At 40.0% G+C, this 20,009-nt stretch overlaps 1 protein-coding gene across 1 annotated transcript in view; it reads right to left on the bottom strand.

Moving 5' to 3' along the window:
- The window catches only part of cspg4 (chondroitin sulfate proteoglycan 4), a 55,399-nt gene that overhangs the window by 6,117 nt on the left and 29,273 nt on the right, over window positions 1–20,009 (bottom strand). The window contains exons 2-9 of the mRNA XM_026366307.1: window positions 18,768–18,931; window positions 14,051–17,602; window positions 12,257–12,445; window positions 11,861–12,136; window positions 8,921–9,097; window positions 2,255–2,453; window positions 1,653–1,784; window positions 334–494 (exon numbers count right to left, since the gene is read on the bottom strand). Coding sequence (XP_026222092.1) covers window positions 334–494; window positions 1,653–1,784; window positions 2,255–2,453; window positions 8,921–9,097; window positions 11,861–12,136; window positions 12,257–12,445; window positions 14,051–17,602; window positions 18,768–18,931 — 4,850 coding nt within the window. The remainder of the gene's footprint in view (window positions 1–333; window positions 495–1,652; window positions 1,785–2,254; window positions 2,454–8,920; window positions 9,098–11,860; window positions 12,137–12,256; window positions 12,446–14,050; window positions 17,603–18,767; window positions 18,932–20,009) is intronic.

Raw genomic sequence — 20,009 nt, 5'->3', positions numbered from 1 at the left:
TCTGCCTGATGGTGTATGCAGCAGCTGACTGCTTTAACTACAAACCTGCTTTGGGATATTAAACCTAAAAGTGAAGAGGATTTAATTGAAAAAGATTCCAGTTGAACTTATGTGACACTTAAAGGAGAAAAAACACAACAAAAGAGGTTTTCCTCTGGTTTGTTTGGCATTTTCATGAACTTTACTGTTTTAATTTTTGCTTTTTGCTATTACTTCTAAGTTATTGTTGTGATTAAAAGTTAATGGAGAACATTCATTTCAAAAGAAGGGAATAAAAGGAAATGTATCTCACAATCCCACACATTTAGCATCACACATTGAAAAAGTAATCACCTGTGATTGTGAGAAGCGGCTAATTTCTTCATATTGGTTCCTGTCATTGGCCAGGATAAGTCTTCCCAAACGAGGTGGGCGGACAAGCGAGTAGCTTATCTCATTTCCATCCTCACTGGTTACAGCCCCCAAATTGGCGCTTGTGATGAGCTGCCTCGTTCCTGTAAACGTGTAAACGCACACATACACACACATACACAGACACAGACACACACATATAGTACATCCTGTGAGTGCTGAGATGACTCTGTGGAAAACGGCAGCAGTTTAGATTGTAAAATTAAGTTTAGGAGTGCCTTAAACGTCTGCGGTTGCAGGAAGTCAAGCTGTGCAGCAGAGGCTCCTGAGGCTGAGAGTTTCGTTCCAATGTTATCCTCAACTGCTTGAAAGTTTATCATAAAAGAACTGAGGCCCGATCCGACACCATCATCTCCTACAGACGTAATCTCAAAAGGTTTAACCCGTGAAAGCCAATAACCAATACTTTTAAGTATTTATAAAACTTAAATAAAGCTTCCACGTGTACAGTAACCTGTTAATATCACTGTTTAGGACATGGTAGCATTTTAGAAAGTTGTGTTACACTACTTTTTACCATGTGTCAGATAAAAACAATATTATCTTCAATGCGACTGATTAAATAGAATCGCACAAAGTTTACATAGTTTAGTTTTTGCTACTTAAATATAACCATCTTATAACTTTATTTTTTTATTTTCAGAGATATAAAGTGCTTAATAGAATCTGTATCATTGCCTGTATGTTTTACAGAAGATCAACAAATAGTCCAGATAGTTGCAAAAAATGCAAGAAAGATATATTTCACTGCTTCAAGAGTATCGTGTTAGGAGTTTTGTGTGCTGTTTTTAAGCTTTCCAAAATATGTTTGGAATAGTTCTCATTGTTTGTATTTTTGAGAGCTAAAAGAAAACAGATGCTATACTGTATTTTTTGTTATCTGCACACCAAATAAACAAACTGTCTGTCTTGTAAATATCCATGAAAAAACATTTCTTAGTCAGTGGTCACAAGTCTGACATACTGTCAATACAAAACAGACTAAATACAATGATACTTGTTATGCTGCTGTGATGACGAACAGGTGAGAAGTGCAAAAACATCTTGCACTCATACCCCATGAATCTGAATCAGCTCTTTCTCGAGCACTTTACTTTAAAGTTACTTTCCTCATTTGCTTTGTAGCTCACTTCTAAGTCGCTTTGGATAAAAGCCAAATAACTAAATGTAAATAGAAGTGACCACGCGCTCATCAACGTGGTTTTTCCATCAATAACAGTTTAAGGATCTTGGCATCTTACCTGGAAATACCACAAGCTCCTCCTGCGTTACCATGGTGATGGTGAGAGGCCTCGCTGTGATGACAAATCGGTACAGAGGAGATGTGTGCTCTCCATCTGTCACGGTGAAGCTAAAGCCACCGGACTCCTCACCTGGAGGAACAGAAGAGGGTAATGAAATTTCATCTGAAATTTGCCCCACGTCCCAAGGTCCATATTACAAAACAAAACATTTGTTATTCTTTCGTTGCTGTGGAACTCTAAATCTTTTAGTTATAATAGAATGAAATATGTGAAGGGTCTGATGTGATATTACCGTCCAGACAGCTTCCTTTTAATTGTTTCCTGTTTGAAAACCTGGGTATAAGGGTATCAATGCTACAGCTGCACCCTGTCTATATATAAATTATATAAACTGATAAGGATAAAGTTTGCACTTCACTGACTTGATGAGCTGCAAAGCCAAGATTTTTTCAAAGGTTTTTTATGACAATTGCCATTAAAGCTACAGAACGATTGTGACTGTTCCTGCGGGCATTTCATTTTCAAAAGTCTTTCACATCTCGTGACTACAGGTGTGAGGGTTAGTGCAAAGCATTTTACTTTCAAGCTGGTGGCCTCACCCTCATGAACGAAGATGACCTCTCCTTTGTTTATCTGAGCCTGTGTGAAATTCAGGATGCTCTCCTCGGGCGATTCCTTCAACGCCAGCATCCCATTGGTCGGCACGTCAACGTGGTAAACCAGTTCCTCTGCAGGGGTATCAGAGTCCTCAGTGCTGAGCATGCCGGAGGTAATATCAGCTTCTTCTCCAGCAAGAACCTGTGAAATATCAAAGGCAGAGAGAAATAGAGAGAGAAACAGAGATGAAAAGACGCATTAGATTATTCAGTCTGAGCAATGTTTGGAGGAGTGCAATCCAAGCTGGGGGTGAGGAGTTTATCTGAAGATTATTAGAGGATGGATGCCGGATAGATCATTTTTAATTGAAACCAACTTTAATTAAAACAATTAAGCACAAAAACAAAGCCAGACCCATCCTACAAACAGCCACCTCCGAAGTAACAATTTAAAAGGTTAATTATTTCTCTGTGGCACTGAAGACGCTCCTGTTATCAGAAGATGGAGCACAGCAGTGCAGGCTGAATGACTCTCTCTGGGTGGAGGGGCTTTAATGGACTTCTAATGGTCGGCTGGCTGAAAGGAGCATTAATTGAAAGAAATGGGCCAGATCCTCAGAAAGACATTCTTAAATAGCTGGAATCTGTTGGGAGAGTGAGCCAAGGGTGCTCTGCAGCAAGAGCTACATATTGATCTCAAGATTTTCACCCATCATTCACCCTCTGATACCTCTCTCACTTTCTTCCTGCCTTTTACACGAGGCTCAGGCTAAGGAGCCAAAAGCCTCAGGCAGGAGGAAGAGGGTAGAAGACGTCTTAGATATTAATGCTCCAGGTGTCGCTCACAGAGAGTCCGTAACTGTAAATAGAATTTCATGCAATATGTCACATATAAACACATATGATCCTTATATAGCTCTAGAAGAAGTGCCTTGATTCACCTTCTGTTGAGCCCAGTTTCTCTCAGCATGCTTATCTAGCTCTATTTGCAGATACTACTGCCCTAAGCTAACAATAATGAGGAACAGCAAGACAGATCTTAAAACAGCAGAGATGCAGTCTCATCTGAGTCTGCCAAGTTTACGTTTATTAGGAAATTATCTCAATTGTGAAGGGTTTTTAATGCTGCTGCAAGACTTTGGTGCCTGCTGTTGATGACTGAACTGCAGAAAACGTCTCTGCACGTTATGTGTTTCCTATAACGCATGTATGTAATTCCCAAAAGTGCTACTTGGCGGCAACTCAAGGACCTCAAGAAAATCTAGCTGCTGCCAAATAGCATTGGATGACTGAGCATTCCCATGGACGTGTACAATATAGCACCAAGGCAGGAAATGCCAGTCGCTCAAATGAAGCTAAAATATTAGTTTAAACAGGGACTGTGTGAGGCTGCACTTTGGCAACGTGGTTCTTTGAGCTAATGTCAACACGCTGACATAGTCACAACCAAATTCTCATTGCAGTCCAGCAAATATATTTATTGAGATGTTTACTCCAAACTCAGCAACAAGCAACCGATAGAACATGTGTAACTAAAAATATCTGCTCCACTTCCTGCTGTTTTACATGTTTCATGTGAGTTCACCTCAGTTACAGTTTGTTCTTTATCTTTTAGAGCTGCTGCTACTTTTGGACCCGTCTAGGCTGGTTCAGAATAAAAAATGTACTGCAAAGATTTAAGTTTAATGTCATTACATCCTTTTATCACTCTGTTAAGTTATTAATATTGTATTTAACCTTTAAATCGATTGATACAATAACAAAAGTACAAAACTATGTGTAACATGAACCGGAATTCTTCACATTTCCACTGTCAAAGAAAACTTCAGTCAGTAAATCTGATCCACGATTGTTTGAACAGGATGACAGGTCAGGTCAAAATAAATCTAGGTTTGAAACTTTACCCCTAAATTAGTTTGAAATGTTGACAGCTGAACATTTTTAGATTTGAATGACTATATTCAAATGTTTATTCATCCCTGTTTCACTTTGAATGTAGTCCTTTAAATGTTTACTGGACACTCTGTGCCGAGGTTTGGAGAGCGGAGGTGCTGATGTTTGGTCAGGATGTGGCTAAAAGAGGGATGATAGTGAAAATACAGGTGTAAGCATGAATGCATCATAAGTATTGAATTAAATAAAATAATTCTGCACACTTGCAGGACATCTGGCTGATAATTCCTTTGTAGTAACATTTTTAAGCACTACTTATAACGGAGTATTTCTATGATGTGGCTTCTTTAACTTGTGGAAAAGATCTGAGTACAAAGGACCATCTCTTCTGACAGTAAGCTCTCATATGTCAGACACCTCTGTGATAGGATGGGGGTAAACCGCGTGTGTGAGCTCAGGAAGGGATGTGTCACCTTCAGTGGAAGAAAGCCACATCATCCAACTGGAAATGAATGGCCCTGCATCGTTTTAAGTCACTGATAGGTTGCAAGGCTATTTTGGGTAGAGCTGACAACTGCACCGTATCAGGCTACATCAACAAACAGGGTAACATTGTATTTTCTGTGTTGTGCTGCAGAGACCCTGAGATATCAGGCCTCAGAGAGACTCGATCTCCTCAGGAAAGTTTACATCGCAGGCCAGCACAAAGCAGAGCCTCATGGTTTTGTCCGGAGGCACACCCTTAGCGCAGGAGTGGAAAAAGAACCCAAACGTCCCGAGCCAAATCTGGACTCTGGTGGAGAGGGTGGAAGAGAATCTGTTTGCCTTAAGGCAGATCACCCACTATCCACTGTACATCAAGGACAAGGCAGCTGCTTAGTGCTTTCCCACCCCTCTGTTTTATCCCTCCCCTTATCAAACACGAGAAGCTGATATTGTTTCTGGGAGCTGTGGACATGGTGTGCAGAGATGACTCAGATGATAACAACACCATTCACCATCCATTTTTTGCAGGCAAAAACACCAGTGCCACAGTACAACAACATTCTTCCACCGCTACTAACAGAGCTGATGCTGCTGAAGATTTCTTTTCGAGGAGGGTGGGAACAATCTTTGGCAGGCATCATCAGGAAATGTGGTGTTAATTTTGCAGCAACAGTATACCACAGTCTCAGCACAAAAGTCCTCATAAACATGGCTATTTTGTTAATAGTACCTTTACACAGCTGTGAATATAACTGCAGCATCTTCATCTGCTTCTTGACCACATGCAACTTCCATCATATCCACCACAGATATAATACGCCAACAGTAATATCATGTTCTCCTGCAATACACGTACATCACTGCAGGAAGGTGACAAACCACTGGAGGTAAGTGAAAACTACATCTTTGGGAAGCTGTTACAGACAGTTAGTCTTTAATCTTCAGTGCATGCTGTAATTTGTTGCAGATACATGGAGCACAAAATCAAAAAGCAGTAAAAAAACCTAAAACTCTCCATGTGGGTAAAAATGTGACAAAAAATAGTTTATAGAGTTTATAGAGAAGCACTAAAAGAGTCGACTGTAACGTTGGTATGTTCTTGACTGAAACAAATGTATTTCTATTTTGAAGTACTAGAATACAAATTATGTAAGAAATGTGAGTCTAAGAATCTTCTAGGCCATTTTAAATATACGCTGAAGGTCAAGAAATGTACAAAATGGTGCTAATTACAGTCTAAACACCCACACAGAGGTAGAGGAGAGGTTCACCTGTGAGACACACACATTCAAATGCCTTTGATTTAAATTTAGCTTGTGGCTGATTTTACATAGTTTTGACACGTCAGTATCAAAGTAGTTGTGTATTTTCTAAACAGGACATGTGACTTTTTGTCCTCCACAGATGAATATCTCTGCTTTCTTCTAGTTCTTTTACACATAAATGATTGAGAGATAATGTGTATGTACTGTATAATGCATGAGATGCAGCAGCTTCATATGACCTGTGGACAGTGACAGTTCTAGAACCACTGTGACCCTAAACAGGATAAGCCTGTTTAGATGATAGATGGCTGGATGTGTAGTCCACAATCTCTTATTACTTGTGCAATTCCTAATCCTCAACACTAGATGGCTACATCAGCCCACGCTAAACCCCTGGGTGAGGCACCGACAATCTAGGGCAGGTAATCTGAAAATGGCTTTGCAAATTGATGGTTTATATAACAATCAATGCATTTAGTACCTAAGAGGATGGGCTGCAAATTCAATTTGATCCCACACAACAGCTGATATTTCATTTGCAGCAGTAATGAAGGAGCTGCCATAAGCAAATGACTTTGTTCTCAATCTCCTAAATGTTTGAGACGCTGATGGGTGCTAGACATTGGAAGCTGTATCCCAAACTAGCATTGGAAATCTTGGATAGTTGAGGTAAGAATTACACTAGTGTTCCCATCCTGGGAGGTGTGAGGTGAAGCGGGACAGATGACAGGAAAAACAACAACAAAAACGATGATAGGCGCTGTAGCTGCCATCAAAGCAAGAACACAGTGGGGATGTTCCCTTTTTATTTGTTCCACATCTGCAGCTATAGCATTTCTCTCCGAGACACGGATTAACTACACATACTCTCTCCTGCTTTGTGTTTTGATGAAGGATGAACCAAAATTACAGTACTTCATCTCTCACGCACCGGTCATATGTACAAAAAGCACCGGGGGATTAGACTGGCATTCATACCAAACGTGTTTGGATAGTTATATAATCCTGCAAACGTTTGGAAACATTTAAAAGAGAGGAGGCAATGGCACAAAGACCGATGGATATTCCATAGATACATAGAAGCTAGTTGCTCAAAAAGTCATACTGACCTAGTAGGACAACTTTTCATAAATACAGCAAAGTCAAAGAGAAGCAGCCAGGGACAGACAGAGACACAGTGTAAACCCTAATCGAGATCAGATGTGTCCTTTATTGTGGGCCAAACGGGATGAATGGAGAGCTTGAACAGTGCCTGATCATGGCCATGTTAGTTATCATGTCTGATCATCTGCTGCAGAGGTCACTGCACACACACACATTTCCTGCTTTAAATCACTCCGAGCGCTGCTGGGCCGGCCCCGGCTCTGTCTGGGTTAGACATCCACATATTATTGTGTTACATTCTGCAGCCGCAGCAGAGGAGGCACAGGGATTGGATGCCGCCCTCGCTCTGCCAGAAAGCCGCGGTCTCCTCGACCATCTTGGTTTTCCAAAAATACGGGTTGCCACGGAGACGCAGAGCCGCAGGCAAAGCAGGGAAGGCTGAATGACACAGTTGGTTTCCAGTTCTGTGAGCTGATTACTGCTGGCTTCTTCCAACTGCCTGCCTACCCTTACAGTACATTATGCCCCATTGATCCTGCAAAACTTTCCTTTAATGACTGACGTAAATCACTTTGAAAGCATGTCTCAAACACACGGGGAACCTCCTGCAGATTTAATTTAACACTATTTCTATTGAATAATCACCTTCAACTTGAGAACAAACTAATTACTCTGACAATCGTATGTGACTACATCAGAAATGTGTTTCAAATTGGACATATTTGATATTTTAAAATGTCATCATTTTATCAAACATGACTATTTAATATGGTATTATGCTAATACATGGTGATTAATATGTTTCCTACTTTCCTCTTCATGTCAAAACTTACAGCAAATTTGATACTGCATGGAATCACCACTCTCGTGTAGCTACGTGGTTTGAAAGTGAAAGTGAAGTGAAATGATTCACTTTTCACATTTTGAAACAAGCTGAGAATATGCTAATTCACTTGTATTTTATGACTCTTTACAAAAACAAATATGCTGTGGAGGCCACTGCTGAACTGATGCATCGTGCGTCATCTTCTGTGAGGTCAATACTCTTCAGTGTCTAAGTAAAAATTCTCTGCATTTATTGTACTGGCTGCATAAAGTGAATTAAATTCTCAGTTCATACACGATTAATGATGTTGGACTGTAACTGCAGCTGAAACTATCCAGTATAGTTGCAAAAAAGATCACAGAGAGTTCATGCAGAGTCCAGAGTTCACCGATTCTTAAAGTGTGATTTTATATCAGCTCAGATTTTGCAATAACCCTGTTTTACCTTCAAACATCTATTTTAAAGGATGTGAGAGGATGTTTTGTGTCTTCATAGCTGGTGGGACTTTAACGAGTTACTTCACACTATGAAAGTCACACACTTTTTTGTCAGAAAATCAATTAGAAAATCAAGACTCAAGAATAAAGCGCTTAAGCATAAAGCACTGGGTAGTCGTTTTTATGAACTGACCTCTCGTCAATATGTGAAAATCTCATCAACCATAATAAAGCCATTAATCATGCTTTCATATTTTGTGTGGCTGGGGCATTGGACCAATCATGCAAAGTATGGAGCAGGTGGGAATGCCTACAGCCTGTCAATCACACATGCATATGTGAAGCCAGTTCTCTCCTGCAGAAGTATCATGAAACCACAGCCTAAAAGTGAAGTGAATGTGAAGTTAAGCAATTTGTTTTCTTCACAGCTTCATTTTTTAGCACACAATAATGTTTTGCAAGGTTTTAAAGACTGCAGTAAAACATGTTTTTTTCTCTGTTACGTGGTCAGCTTGAATCCTCATCAGTTGAAATGTAGGAAAAAGAGTTAAACTCACTAAAGGTTTAAATTTTATGGGTGTAAAGGATTTTCCTACAGCAACATTTCCATCCTGTGATATTATCGGAGGAAAAGCTCAATACCAGAGCAAAACCTTACCTCCAGTCCTGTGTTGTGTGTCAGTTTTGGCGGCTCGTCATTGACTGGTATCACAGTCAGTGAGATGGTGATGGAGTTGCTTCGGCGCTCAAGCTCGTAAGCTGAGGCAGAGATTGTAAAACTGTCCTCCGTGGTCTCTGTGCTGTCGTGCATGTAGAAGACTTGTCCAAGTTTTACCTGGTGAAAACAAAATCAATAAACAAATAATTAAATAAATATAAATAAATATAGTCCTGACCAGTGGGAAACAGGCCCAAAATACGTCATAAAATAAGGCTGAGTGAGCGTAAAGGGTGAATCCAATAATTTAAAAGTAAAAGTTACTTTAATAATAATAATTAGTGTTACTCCGTCTATGAAAACCTTGTATTGTTTCTTCAGGTGTCTATCTATCTAGAACATGTGATCTATGTATAATATGAATAATATTCTTTTGTTAGGATGTCTTATACCTTTGCAAGGTATAGATATTCGGGTTTTAAAGTCTGTCAGCAGCACATGAACAAGGAGAATCTCTCTTGATGCACAAAGGGGTCAGTCACCTGGATTCAACACCTGTGTTTGGGCCAAGCTAATTTGTCGACTTTCTGCAATCAGAAGAGGTACCCCCGCTCTTACACACACTCACTTAACTGTTTTCCTGTCTCAGTCCTGTAGTTCTATCTGGATCACATAATCTTCCCATCTAATCTTATCTTCTGATACTTTCTGGCGAATGTACTGACACACAGGGTACTTTGAACATTGTCTTGCCAGAAGCCAGTAAGCTGCTAGTATGAGAGGACTTGACTCAGAAAGCAGGAAGTGCCAGTTGGGTCCCATATGGATCCCATATGACTGACTTCTGGAATAACAACCCCCACCATCATTACTGATCGTGCAAAGGCAGCGAGACAATCAGTCTGCAATAGCGGGTGGTTGTTGGAAACATGGCCTTGTGATTTACTTTCAACATAGCATATGTTAATGAATGTGTATATGACTTTATTTTGCATAGCTAGAGTAAATCAAAGTCAATAGTGTGGCTAGAAAAATGCCATGTATTGTCTGACACAGATTCTATGCTCATGTGACACATCTGGGCCACATGAGACAGAGTTACTTTACATTCTTGTGGTAGGTGTTCATGCAGATTTTCTGCATGAGTCACTCTTTTTCTACTCACTGCCCCTAAACCCCTATGTTACTATACGCTTACATAACCTCAGTTAACTACCCCAATTACATATTCCGTACGTATGCTGAGTTTTCTGTATTGATGTTATTTTGTATTTTAATTTGTGTGGATCTTTTCTGGTTGTGGTTCCTTTTCTTTCTGTCACAAGACGAAACAATTTCCCTCTGGGATTAATAAAGTTTTTTGAATCTTGAATTGAATGATGACTGTATCACAAAATTACTACGCACACCAGTAAGTCCAGTGTCCATTCCCAGGGGCAAAGGGGACTTGCCCATTGGAGCTTGAAATAGCATAAAGAAAAAAACTGCAATACAGAAAAGTACACACACATCCGACTTCAGTTTTGAAACAATTACAGTCTGGTTTAAATGTTGCGCAGACTGAGGCTTGGACATTTACTCTTCAATGTGGTATTCATTTGGGAGAGTTGACTGTGTTTCATTCTCTGGGAGAAACAGTAAAAGAAAACAGAAAACGAGCACACAGAGTACGCACACATAAAAAAACCAAACAAAGTCTCCAAGAAGCAGTATAAAGAGAAGCTTTTTCTCAGTCACATTTCCATAGTGGCGGATGATGATATCTATGTTCATTTCTGCCACCCTGCTGCCAACGTAATCAGCACTGTGCACTCGAACCATTTGACACGTTGGGATATTTAAGAGACAGTATGAGTATGTCTGGCAGCAGCAAATCACATGAGGTTTGTGAACACTCACACATTATTATAGGAATATACTGGGCCAGTTTATTTTGGCTTCAGGCGGTCCAAAGTCATCGTCAGTTTTTCCACAATGGTTCAGCAATACGAGGCAGACCGGGGCTACAAGTAAGAGCTATAAGATATGTGTCTAACTAGCTCCACTAAACTATGTGGTCCATTCAGAATGCATGAGGTTTTTCCACCAGTAACTACTCATGCATTTTTAATATTTTCCTAAAGCTGGGGCCTCTGAACCACACTGAGGGAGACCAGAAAGCTGTGCTGCAGCAGCTCTCAGATTCTCCCTCCCTTCTCCATCTGGTACAACAAATCCAAAACAGCACTTAGTAGTAACTGGGGAAAGTTCCATGGTGACGCTGTGCTGTGGTAATGCTCTTGACCAACCACAATGGTCTAGTCATGAGAAGAAGCTGGTAAAACGTGGGACAAAATGATTGATGGGTTTTTTAGGGTCCTCTGGGAGGTTTTTGGTCCCCATGTGACAAGATCTTTGCCCAAATAAAATTCCCAAGCTGGTTATGGTCACTCTCTGTTGAAATAATGACAAATCAAATCTATTTAATCCTTGATTGTTTTACAGTGTTTGAAGATCAAACGTTTCAGTGGGTTTTGGCAGAACATCTGCATGTTATTATTCATTTTACAGTCATCAGCCAGTTAAAGCCTGGGTAAAAATAAACAAGAGCTAAATGCTTTATTTAGATCTTAAGATCAGATTTAAGCAAGATTTGGTGCATACAATGGAAATACTGCTTTCCAAAATAATGTGTAGCTGGTAGCAGACAAGGCAATGACCTTGCTCATTAGCCAGCATATTTATATTTGCATTGTTGAGCAATTGATTGTTCATTAAAATAAGGGACTTATTGAGGGAAGGGAACTTACAAAATATATTACACCAATGGTGACACACAGGAGAAAAAGGAAATCTTACATTGTCTGAGTAATGAGAATAACAATTCTCTAGAGATACTTGATATTTTTTGATGTAAAACTTAATTAATGAATAAAATATCTGTATATTGTCTCAGCATACCTCATTCCATGTAAAATAGGAAAGTTCATCTCCATCCAGGTAGCGGAGTTCCCCATGTTGTGGATGCTCTACTACTATAAAATCAATGCTTGCTGTGCTGTAGAAGGGATGTGAGACGTTTATAATTTCCGCATTAATCACTCTGCTGAGACCTTCCTTCACTGTAAAGTTGGAGATCTGGATGGGGATAATCCGAGGCATGATGTTCACAGAGATCTGCAGGTTCTCCACCGTGGTAAAACCATTACTGACATCCACTGTAAAGGCATCATTGCCCTGAAAGAGATAGGTGTTCAAATAAGTTTTTGATAAATTAATAAACCCTGCACCTTAGATCCATCAAACAAGCTGCCACATCTGATTTGTTACAGCAGATTAAACTAAATGACAGTGAACCTGTGTGGATGCAGACACATAGAGAATGCGCCCCTCATCAATGTCATCCTGTGTGAAGGTGTGAATGTAGTCGAGGACAGGTGAATCCACGCCGTCTGAGCTGTTTGTGAGCTTGACCACATGACCGAGGCCAGGAGGTTTTTTAATGGTGAAAACCATTTCTGTAGGCAGAATGTCAGCTTGCTCCACCTGAAAGGCAAAGGAACAACAAAAATCACTGGCAAAATATATAAGTGCATAGGATTGTAGATCATCATAAGCAGCAAAATAAGTAGACGCATATAGCTTTACAAAACACTGTGTACAGTAACATATCCTGCAGTGAAATGTTTGAAAACCCCCAGTCATGCTTAATACTTGATTGTGCATTTCCCATATAATTCAGTGTTTTTAAACGGAGCTTGAAAAGTATGTGAATTCTCTCAACCCGTAAAAAAACACAGTTTCACTGAAAAACTATTACTTGACTTTAGAAATGCGGGTAACATAGATGCAGTTGTCTCCGAATCAAACACACAATGGAAAAAGAGGAACTACTCAAAAATAGCCAAAGGTTATGCAACTTCTCCAGTGACAGTTGGCAAAACAAACCAAATTAGCTAATAAAACTTTGAAAAGCAGTTTCCATTTGAAACTGGCAGCAGCAGCAGCAGCAGCAGTAGTAGTGCAAAGCTACAGCAAGACTTAACATCTGGTATTAGATGCCTTGGGGTATTTCCTGTTAGAACATGGATTTCAGTACACTACATTGTTTTTTTGTATCCTTAAATAGTGGACTGTTAACTACTCCAGAGTACTGTATTGTAGTCTATCTACTATTAATGTACGGTGTAATATTGAGTTGGGACACAGCCACGTTGTGAACAGGAACTTTAAAACACAGATGTTATGATATTTGGCAGCTTTAAAGACATGAGATTTTCACAGAGGCAGATTTACAGCCATTCTTCTTTTAGGAGTTTTCAGAAACTCTCCGGACCCTGAAGCAGTCATGATTGCATATAACGATATTTCAGAAGATCTCCACTACTTTCCACTTCATAGTAAGGATACACATAGGAAGGGCTTGCAGCAGTCGAGTCATTTTTTTGTTGCTTGTAAAGTCCGTTCTGTCAAACTTCTGTTCATTACATATTTCATCAGTATGTTTACAGGGTGTCTAGGTTCTTCACTAATACTATCGATACTACAGATTTTGTGTGCACTACTGTGAAGTCCTACTTTAAAAGGAAGAATATCTTGCTTTTAGAAATGTTCCTCAATATGCTGAAAGTCAAGATGCTGCATACATACAGGGAATATGTTATGAATGGCCCAACAATTTAAACTTCATTAATTGCTTTTAAGATGAAGTGCAGGCAGACTCATCTTATAAATTACAGTGGGCTTCAGGAAGCTCCTCAGGGGATACTTACTGCTCTGTTTTCAACACTTAATGGACTGGAATTTAGTACATAAACTAGATTAAAACCAGCAAATGCGCCGTCATATTTAGCCCTGCTTTCATGTGGTTATAATATAGACTAGAGACAGGGTTACAACGCAAATCAGTGTGGTTGGATGGGTTATTTGAAAGGCTGTGATCACTAAAAAAGAATAGACTTTAGACAAAGATACTGGTCTGTCTTGTAATTACTGCCAAAAAGTATAAATTAAGTGTTATCTTGCTATTTATGAACAAATGTTTGTTGAACAGAATCGTTAACTGTAACTCAGACTTATATGCAAATGTTTCCAGTAAAAAAAAGTCATTTTTGCTCAACATATTGTAATTTCACAGTCAGTAAATATTACCTTGAGATGATCTTGGTTGATTATGGTGTGCTCTCCCTCATAGGAAATGATGACCTCATTGGTTATCACCTCAGGCTCAGACAGGTAACCTTGCTTAAATATTTTAATCCTGAATGTGCCCTCTTCTGAGTGTCCTTTTGCTTGGATGGTGAAGCTGAAGGAGTCCTTGGACCTCAGACTCTCATAATTATGCACATATGACACAACGCCTTTTTTCAGGTCCTCCTGGGTGAATGCTGATGCCTCAATCCCACTCACAATAATTCTGCCATCGCTGGGTGGTGATGTAATCTGAAACTTGATTTCACTGTCATCTCTGATGTCCATGTTGGACTCAGCACTCAAAAGGGTAGTGTTAAGGGTCCTGGTGCTCCCATGGTCAATAACAACGATTGTGTTGTTCACCAATCGCAGGTAGGGCTCACTTGCCTGGATCTGAAGAAGCGTGGTGGTCTTGTGGAAGCCATCTGACACCTGCAGTGAGAAGCGTTCCCGATCCGCTCCGTGGTGAATGAAAAGGACCTTTTTATCTTGCAGGTCGGCTTGTGTGAAACGGAAAAGAGGCTGCGTTGGATTAGATGCTAGGACGATATTGCCCGAGAGGATTCCCTCACGAGCGTAGACAATTTGGGTGTCATTGAAGTCTGAGTCATCATCCCTAAACTTGATGACATCAGTTGTTAGCAGACGCTGACCGTGGCGGACCACATTGAACACTTTATCTGCAACTCTCACGGGGGCATGCTCGTTCTTGGACTGGATTGAGATTCTGAAAACACCACTTATTGTGTCCTGATTGTCCAAACTTTCTGCACCTTCATCATATGCTGTGAAGTGGAACTCATCACTGTTTGTCTTAGAGCCATCATGCTTGTAAATAAGCCTGTCAAGTTCGAGGTCTTCATTACTGAAAACTTTAATCGCCCCCTCAAATCTCGGCTGGCCAGGAGGAGAGTCCCTAATAAGTCGTCCATACCTTGGCCCTTGCGAGACTCGATAAACAAAATCTGTTGAACTTGGTGACACCATCCAAAGATACTTTTTGTTCAGAGTGTGTTCACCACCCTGCAGGACAACCAGCCTCTCATTAGTCAAAACAGGAGCGTCTGAATTGGCAGCGATGTTAATTGGGAATGTGTACAGGGGAGAGTACTGATCGTCAGCAAAGACTCTGAACTGAAACTGATCTATACTCTCTGCAGATCTTTTCACCTGAACCCTGTATTTTACACTATTGTCCAAAATGTCTTGCTGGGTGAACGTGTCACTCTCAACTAGCTCTTTGTCTAATAAATGGAGACTACCCAGTGTTGGAGGTTTGACAAGAATATATTTTACAGTTTGTGGATCTGAGTTTTTCCCTTTTACTTCAGCTAGAAGCTGTGTGGATCCAATTGTTTGCTCTTCACCAGCCTCCATCTCTAGAGCAACCAGATTAGAAACTTTCACTGGTGCGGGGGTTATCCTTACTAAGAACATGTTGTTCCAAAGGGAGAAGTGGCCCAGGTGGGTATTGAACTGAATCCTCTCCACCACAGTATCTTCTTGGTCACTTGAGTCTGTGCTGACATATCTAAGGCGGTTTTGATCCAGATCAGATTGGTGGAAAGTTGTAACTTGCTTGTACATTCCATCACTTGTCATAATCTGCAGTTCTCCGAATATCAGAGGCTGTGTGATGTTATATATAACATCTCCATCAAGAGGATGAGCGAGGACTGCCAGATTCTCAACACCTATTGATGAGTTGCTCCCTTGAGACAAATCAAGGCCAGTGTTGGTGACAATAGTCATTTGTGGCTGTGTCATAGACAACTTTAAAGTAGTAGAATAACTTACTGACTGTGTATCAGAGACTTGTAAGGTAATACTAGCATCACTACCCCCTCTGTGTACGAAATAGATATTTCCATCTTTCAACTCCCTGCAGGTGAACTCTGAGAGCCTCTGTCCGGGCTGCTGTTCATTTTCTAAGTAACCAACTTCCATGGATGGCTGTGAAGTTACAGTCACTACTAGTTCATTGCAGCGGCTGTCAGAATCCGTAATTTTGATGAGGCTCAAGCTCAAACGAGTCCTACCATTTTCTGTGGTGGTGAATTCTCCTCCACTAGGTTGTGGTATATCATTGACAGGAAGAACTTCAACTGGCAGCACATACTCAAAGGGACGTCTTAGACATTCTGGTAGGTAGCCATCGCTGTGAGCAGCAACCTCTAGCCGGATTTGATCTGCATGCCTTTCATTTCCATCGTGCATATACTTAATTTTCTTATTGACAACATCCAGAAGGGTGAACTTTTGATTGCGTTTTGTGTTAATGTTCATATCAACCAGGCCATACCAGGGATCATACTGGAGAGTAAACGTAATCTGGGACTGGTGCATTCCTGCAGCACTGAGATCAAATGTAGGGCGCAGGTTGTTGAGATCAAGAAAAGCTTCCCCACTTTCAGGCACAAACAATGGGGTGACATCAAGAAGTTTTGTTATGTTTCTAAACAAAACTGGCTCGCTGTCTGCTGGGTAGCATTGATCATCAGCGTTTATATCACTGTATCGAATGGCAACAGTTGGAGAAGTTGTAGTTGTGTCTACATCATAATAACTTGAGTAGTCATAGTCCTCTCCTTCACATTTCACATGAACATCTTTGGTCACCAAAGCGTCCTGCAGGCCTCTATCCTTCTGATTTATTTTAATTTCTCCTAAGCACCCAATGAAGGATTCAGCTGTTATTTCTTCCTCAACAAGATTTAAGGATCCACTCTCACGAAAGTAATCCTTCATTTTCCCCTGGATTCCTCCTAAATACAAGTTTCCAACCAAGTCCAGTTTTTCTGATGGGTCAAGAGCGAGGGTGGAAGACTGGCTATCTACATTAATGATGAATGAATCCTGACTGACCTGAATCTTAACTCTATGCCACTGATCATCATCCAACTGCACCTGGAGATTCTCCAGTACCTTTGTGCCACTGCCGAGATTCAGCATACCCTTAAGATAGCCTTTTGAAACACCAACAGCAATGAAGTCTGACTGTTGACCAGGGTGGAAAACAAGTAATGCATCCTCAATGGTGGTTTTCATTAGCAACTCCAAGACCCTTGGAGCACTACTAGCCCCGCTCCATGTAGGAAAAGATATGAAGGAATCGGGAGTGCTGAAACTGGTTGCTTCTCCATCTCCGGCCTCAAACTCACTGCTGCAGGATTCCTTTGTGTCATGGCATTGTTTAAATGCTCTGCTGAGAATATCAAACTGATGGGATTCAAATTTGACGGCAGAAATGCACCCACGGAAAGGCTGAATTGCATTGCTAAGATATGGAGTGTCCAGCTCTCCTGCTCCTCCAACCCAAATGCCCTGGTCAATATTCAGCTGTTCCCCATCATTGTTAACAGGAACATATGTTGGGAAGAGGTCATCAATTGTCATGGTGAGTTTGCTATTTTGCAGTGTGAGTGAGACTTTATGCTCCAGGAGATTGTTCAGCTGTACTCCTTGAGATGAGGACAGTGTTACCTCTCCAGCCCCCAAGTTCATCCGTGCCTAAGGGAAAATTAGAATATTGTATATTCAATTTAAAACAAAATACATTTCAGCTTTTATATTGTGGCATATTGGGTATTTATTCTTAGATATACACCTGACTAACTTGACTCCCTGCTTATACTGTATCTTATACTGTATTGATTGGATTCAGCTCTAATATTTAAACTGCAACACATTTTGTGAACACTGTATGACAGAAAACTCTCACACAACACACAAATACTAACCTGACTATCTGACTATTTCATATGACCATTCCTCCTACCATACAGAGACTCATAATCTAATATCATCATAATTTGTACATTTACAATCCAGAAGGTGTATCTACAACCCTAGGAAATTCCTCAGGTATGTCCACAGTGTTCCTGTATTTTTTAAATGGACTAGTTCAAAGGAGTTTCATGGATAAGACATCTGAGATTTGCTTAAATAAATGGTATGATTTTTACACATGCATGACAGATAAAGCATTTTTGTTAAGCCTTGAGTCTAATTTCTCAGATCATCTCACATCACTTCATATCACAGAATGAAGGAAGGCAATATATACTTGATTACACATACCCTTAGATTTCGTCTCATTAAACATACAGAGATTTTGCCCTTTTGAGGGAAAATCCATATGAATTTCTGTAAAATGGCACAGAACACGATGCTGTGCACCTGAGAAGGTTTACTTTCACATTGAATTTACATACATATTTATATATATTTATATATTTAGCTAATACTTATTATGTTAATTCTTCTCATATTTGTTTCTCCTATAAATCAAAATAGGTACTGTCATTGCCTGACTTTTTCGCTAAAGTTACCACATACCTATTCTTGCGTGATTTTTTACAAGTTACTTACATATCTTACATAAGGAGTTTTTCATTTATACAACAATTACTAATTTATAATTAGCAAATTTCTATTATACTAAAGCGAACTGAATTCAAAGTTTAGCCAATCAGTAAATCAACAATGCCAAATCCAACATACACATCACAAAGATTAAAAAAAAAAAAAAAAAAAAAAATATATATATATATATATATATATATATATATATATATATATATATATATATATATATATATATATATATATTTTTTTTTTTGGTCAGACCACTCTACGTAGTCTTACAGTGTCTTAACAATGCCCTGCATGTTACCTGTATTTTCCCATTTTGCAGCTCAACAAATAGGTAGTCCTCCATTCCTGCAGCCAGGAGCAGAAGTCCACTTCGTCGACTTGTCTTGATCTGTAGTGACAGTTGGAATGTAGAGACATCTTGGGCAACTTGTAAACTGCAGTAACTGTCCCCAAAGTAGGATTCTGTGAGGAGGGAAATAGGTTTTTGGTATCTAATCATCAGAAATGGGCATCATGTTAGCCAAGAAGTCAAATGAATACTACTGTTTCTAACTTTATGAGTTATCAGTTTTCTACTGGATAAAATAAATGTAGTGCACAAAAAGACACATGCATATGTTGCTATAAGCTCCTCATACAACTGCTGATGGGCAACTTTGTGAATTCTAATGTAGAAGTTTGAAATTTTCTTAGTCTCACATTACAGTGCAGCTTGCTCAGCATTGATTTCTATATTATCAGGTGTCCTCCTGCTGCTCCTGCCTGAGAGGCGCTCTGGTCTCAAAAGGATTCTCTCACTGAGACATCACTCATTACCCCTGCAGAGGTTTTCTGGGCATATAGAGTCTTGGGGTGCAGGATTTCCCAGGCTTGAGCTGTCTCATTTCCAATGATATGCAAATTCAGCCACCTGCCTTGGACTGTGCTCTCCGGGCCCCTCGACAAAATGTAAACCACGGAGGAAGTCAATTATTTCCCTGTGCACATGCTCTGAAATTAAACTGGACCACCTCCAAGACCCAGTTTCCTCAGCACGGGTTTTCCATGGCCTTAGCCAGGAGATATATAGAGGGGGCTTTCCATTAGCCACCCACTCACCCTCTTGAGGGTGATCTTCTGATCATGCAATGCTAATACTTTGTAATATTCTGAATAGTGAAGCAGAGAGAGAGAGAAACATTTCTGTGTCAAAACTAGAACATTCCTATGAGATCATGAGGGCCAAAATGTTCCCTCTCAAGCACAAGTATTGTCCAGTAGCCTAGTAGGACTTGATGCCATGAGGCAAAAATGTCACAGAATAACATCTCGATGCAGCTAAATCAGAAAATAGAAGAGGAGAAAATAATATGTGAAACATTCACATACATAGCTATAAATGGAAATGGTATTTTCTCAAGACAGTTTGAAAGTATCCATGTGAGAGCAAATGTGTGTGCCTCTAAAGGGCAGCCTGCGTCTGTGTTACATCTACATTAATGTCATACTGCTAACTTTAAAACACTGAAGGTTGTCTTTGTCCTTTAGGTTCTCATGCCAT

This window comes from Anabas testudineus, chromosome 6 (genome assembly GCF_900324465.2).
Source record: "Anabas testudineus chromosome 6, fAnaTes1.2, whole genome shotgun sequence".
In the NCBI taxonomy this organism is placed as follows: Eukaryota; Metazoa; Chordata; class Actinopteri; order Anabantiformes; family Anabantidae; genus Anabas; species Anabas testudineus.
The sequence above is the reverse complement of the archived record's forward strand: the minus strand, read 5'-3'. Positions and strand labels throughout refer to the sequence as shown.